The sequence below is a fragment of the Microtus ochrogaster genome, chromosome 4 (assembly GCF_000317375.1).
Source record: "Microtus ochrogaster isolate Prairie Vole_2 chromosome 4, MicOch1.0, whole genome shotgun sequence".
NCBI lineage: Eukaryota > Metazoa > Chordata > Mammalia > Rodentia > Cricetidae > Microtus > Microtus ochrogaster.
The window spans coordinates 70,960,257-70,965,205 of record NC_022011.1 but is presented as its reverse complement, the minus strand read 5'-3'; the positions used below and the strand labels follow the sequence as shown (position 1 = coordinate 70,965,205).

The following is a 4,949-nucleotide window of genomic DNA, read 5'->3' as shown; positions in this document are numbered from 1 at the left end:
TTGTTGTTGACTTTTTTTTTTTTTTTTTTTGATTTTCGAGACAGGGTTTCTCCATAGCTTTTTGGTTCCTGTCCTGGAACTAGCTCTTGTAGTCCAGGCTGGCCTTGAATGATTGTGGACATTTTTGTCTTTCTGATTTTTAAAGCTTGTGTTTCCTTATTAAATGTAATACATTCTTTGTGTGGCCTTCTATTCCTACATATCTATTCCTATAATACACACATTATGAATTTTCATCACATTTAGGGTCTGTCCTTCTATTTTAATTCCATATTATTCTATTATTTGAAGAGATATTAGATTTCAACAATTTTTTAAAACATTTATGGATATGATCATATGAGTTTTTTTCCTTAATGTGATTAATTAGATCTTTGTTTTCGGCAATGTTTAGTTCATTTGGAAGGACTCTGAGAGTCTCCTAAGGAGAGCAATTAGAGAGAGAGAGAAAAGGGGGGGTCACAGGGAGGGAGCTGTGCAATCCAGTAAGACCGCTAGATGCAGGTCAGGGTCACCAAAGTTCTGCAGGGCCAGGTGTCCTAATCTGTTGCTAAAAGAATGTCCATCACTTGCCTCACCTTGGAAAGGGCGTACACACTTAACAGGGAACCAAACACCAAGAGATACTTTAGAAACCCACACTGCAGGAGTTCTTCATTCTTAAGACTAAAGCAAAGACATTTAGGGAGGGCGATTTCATTTGGCAAGACAGAAGATATCCCAGTTCTGTGGGTGGAGGCCCTGGTTTATAGAATAAGGCTCTCACAAACTTGGGGTGAGTGAACCAGTTGGAACCAGTTTATGGGAGGGTCATCTTCAAAGCTCTGCTGGGAACACTGGTCTCACAGGATCTAGACAAATTGGCACTATAGCCTACGACAATCACCCTGGCCTGTTTTCTTGACCCCGCGTATGATTGGAAGGTCTTTCTAAGGAGCCACTGTGTATAAATCAGCCCTTTCAAACTTAATGTGCCCGCCTTCGGCTTCATATTTGGACTGTATTTTCTCTAGAATATTTATGTAAAACCCAACTGCAATTAGACACAGTAAAATGTGAATAGGTTTACTATCTTAATGGACCATAAATACAAATTTGAATATAAATACATAAGATTGTCAGTACTTTGGGCGAGTAAAATGAACTAGAATCTACAGAAGCATAAAGTAATGTTTTTGGGGGTTGTTTTGCTAGAAAACCTTTGTTGGTGCAGGACTGAAACTTTCCCTTCTTGTCTTGGGTTAGAGCTGACTTCTTGTGGTAGAGTTTGTGGTTTGTAGTTTTTCAAAGGTCGATCTTATAGTCTCAAATTATGCAGTTTCTAGTTAAGGTTTTTCCCAGTATTTGGCAGTGAATAGACAAGCCCCAAACCAGCCTGTAAGAGAAACTGGCCGCTTTCCTTCCCTAGACCGTGGGGAATGTGTTAAGGAGGCAAGAAAATGTAAAGTTTGCCCACACTCTTCTTTACGGCTGAAAACTTACTTGAAGATCTCAGGAAGAGGCCAGTGCTTATAGGCTACTCAGTGGACAGTCAGGGTTGACTTGTCAGCGAATTTTGGTGGCCAATCAAGACCCCTGAAAAATTCTCAAGAGAAGGGGCTTTTTTTGGAGCAAGAAAATTTCATCACAAAGCCAGTTACCTTCCAGTCTCAGGGATGTGTGGTGTTAGCAAGGTCTCTTGGCCTCTCTGACTTTTAGTGTGCTCCTTTGTGTGGCTTCTCTGCAGAGCGGCATTTATCTGGAGCGCGGCTGCCGTGTCTAGGAGTTTCTATGTTATGCAGGTGGAAGATTGACTCTGAGCGACTGGCAGCTGCCCTTGCAGTCACCAGCCCCCGTCTCCGCGATGTTTTGGGCAGTGGATCTCATACACTTCTCTTTCAAACCCCCACATCTGTTCAACCCTATTCTTCACGACTTTACCAGCTGGACTGAGAAAAACCAAGCCTTCATTTTGTTTAGTTTTCATGTCTTTTTAAAATTATTTTTTTTTGGGGGGGGGGAACAGAATCTCACTATGTAGATTCCCAGCTGACCAGGAATTTTCTTTGTAGTCCAGGCTGTCATTGAATACACAGAGATCTGCCTGCCTCTGCCTCCTGAGTGCTGGAACTAAAGGCATAAGCCTGGCCTAATTTTATTGTTTTAATAGAATATCTTTTATGTATTCTTTGACGCATGCACGCACACTGACCTATGCCACCACCATCCCCCGCCGCCCTCCATTTTGCTTGTTTTAAAAGACACTGGTCCTTAGGCACTTACGGTAACCTCTGGGATTCTTCATGATAACCTTTCCTCACAACCTTTCCTGTTTTCTTCACAAGCAGGAAAATGCTTCTGGCAGTTCACAGCTGAACCACAGAACATTTCTGATTTTTTTTTGACTTAAGTCAATTTAAAACGTGCAGGACTGGAGATGAACTGAGGAGCGACTGTTTGTCTTCCTATTCATCACGCATTTGGCATCCCTGGACCGTCTTCTGCTCACAACACTTTGGATATTGCCATTCACGCAATGGGATTATTATAAAACTGAGATAAAGGTAAACCAAAACAGTGGGAAATTCAGTTATGCTTCCTAGAGCCCAGGTTACTTCATGACTGACATTGTCTTGTTCCAGGGCATAAATGTAAAACCAAGGCTAACAGTAGTGTGATATGTTGCATTAACACACGTAAAGAAGTGCCCAGCACACATGCATGGGGTTGGAGAGTTATGGCTAGCTGATTTCCGAGTGGCTCCATTCATAGCTATGCTGGCAATCGCTAGCGTCTTTCCCCAGTGCAATTGTTTTCTGTCCAGAGTGCCGCAGCCGCCGCCAGCGAGGATTCCACCTCTGGAAGCCTTGGAGTCCAGAAGCATCATTCTGCATTTTCCTGACCACAGCGGGTCTTGCAAGGCCTGCGTTTTAAAGGGGTCAACATTCAAATGTCACATCCCTTACTTATGCTCACTGTCCCTTCTCATCACACACTAGCTTTACCAGATTGCTGTTATTTATCATCCCTTTCCCTAGGTAAAAAATCCGAGACTCCGAGATGCAAATTACAAGTGAAGCTCAAACCCTACTCTGTCCGATTCTGACTGCCATGCCTTACCTTCCCACCTCATGACATTAGCTTGCTGCTGTCAGACATCTGTATTTTGCTTCTAAATATCGGGTGGAAATTTAATAGAATTCTTGGCATCTTATGAGTTTAGATCCATAAATAACAACTTGCAATACTGCAGACTGGCTCAGACTTAAAAAAAAAAATATGGGGAACCAGCTGAAGGGTGATGCTCCTTTGTTCTCTTGAGCTCAGTGGGGATGCAGGTCGGCCTGCCTCTCAATTCCAATTATCCAGAACCTCTTATCTGCAGTGTCACAGTTGATAATAATTCATTGTCATGCAGGAGGCATTGTGACATGCTTGATGGAGTCATGGTGCGCTATGTACACAGAGTAATTAGCAACCATTAGTGACGGGGACAGGCAGTTCCTGGTGGTGGTGTTCAAACTTGCACTTTTGAAATTGACTTAAGCCAAAGGAACCACGTGTTTAACTTTGTGCATAAATGTACTGTAGCAAATCAGATTTTTTTTCAGTTGGATCATTATCTGAAGGCTTGGGGTGGAGGCGGCATGAAGGGAGTGGCGTATTTCTTCGCCTTGTTGCAATATATACGAGTCCCCCTAACGACTGGATACACAGCCCCCCCCATTCGTTCGTATCAATACCTTTACATTTTTAATGTTAAAGATTGCTAAGCACAAGTACAAGGGTGGCATGTCAGTATACTGACAAAGGAGATTGGACATGGTGTCTAGAAGACGTCAGAAAAGTCTAGTCTACTGGGCTGCCTTCCAGAATGCGCTGGGCCTCCATCAGATCCCCCAGCCTCTGCACAGCCTGTACCTGTCATTCTGGCCTGAGGCTCAGAGGCCTCAGCCTCCTCTGAGAGGTACCAAAGCATTATAAAAACAACAGGATCTGTAGATGGAAACAGGCCAGCACAAAGCAGCCAAGTTTTTGAGATGTCAGAAGACAAGGACAGCAGTTGGAAGAATGTAAAGCTGACTAAAAATAGACCCGTATATGCTAGCCAAGCTATGTAAACATATACGAAGTTACAGGAGAACCAGGGTCCACAGAGTCGATGCGAAGAGCATGCATTGAACAACGGGAGATACTCTAGATGTCAGAGCCCCTCCAGTGCCTGCGTGCTTATTAAAAGGTGCTGATAGCTTTGCCCAACCCCAAACACTCCAGAAGCAGGAAAGGGGCACTGTTCTCTGCACGGGGTTAGTATGACATCCTAACCACGGGTATCTTACAGAAGCAGCGTGAGAGGTGGAACACTGAGTAGGGTATTATCCCCACGGGGGTAACTCACGCAGGTGAGGGTATGTCCCAGCTCATCTCCAGCCAAAGAGGAGCTCAGGCTGCTGGGACATTTGTGGACTGCCAACCTTGGCTCCGCTGAGCTGCTTCTGGGAGGATGAAAGGGGGTGAAGATAGCCCCTGCAGCTGCCGGAGCCACGTGGGTGCGGGGGACCTACCTGCAGGAGCGTGCCGCCCTTTCAGCGGGGACAGTGGGACTTGCACGTCGTCGTTTGCCATAGCGCCTGTGTGCCAGTGCCTTGTTGGTGCTCTGGAGGCTGAATGCCAGTTGTGGTTGCCTCATCTCACCTCACTAGGGCTTTATAACTGCAGGGGGGGTGGGGCCCCTTGAGGGTAATGTTGAGCAACAACTGGGCTTGCCACTCAGCTGCCTTGGACTGAATCTCCTTGGCAGGTCTTCTCCTCTTTGATCTGGGAAAGCAAAGGAGATAGATGTCTGCAGGACAGAGGAAGTTCCGAGGAGAAAGTAGAGAAGATGCGGTAACATCAACAGTTCTCTTCAGTAAATGTGAGGCTCTTTGTCACATGTACAGGCGTGACACAGTGGGCAAGACAGAGTCTTT

General features: G+C 45.1%; 1 protein-coding gene across 2 annotated transcripts in view; it reads right to left on the bottom strand.

Annotated features, from left to right (window-relative positions):
• The window catches only part of Dapl1 (death associated protein like 1), a 19,395-nt gene extending 14,747 nt beyond the window's left edge, over window positions 1–4,648 (bottom strand). For both annotated transcript variants that reach the window (XM_005346441.3, XM_026778754.1), the window contains exon 1: window positions 4,545–4,648. In XM_005346441.3, coding sequence (XP_005346498.1) covers window positions 4,545–4,605 — 61 coding nt within the window. In that variant the 5' untranslated portion in view covers window positions 4,606–4,648. The remainder of the gene's footprint in view (window positions 1–4,544) is intronic.
• Between the last annotated feature and the right edge of the window lie 301 nt (window positions 4,649–4,949).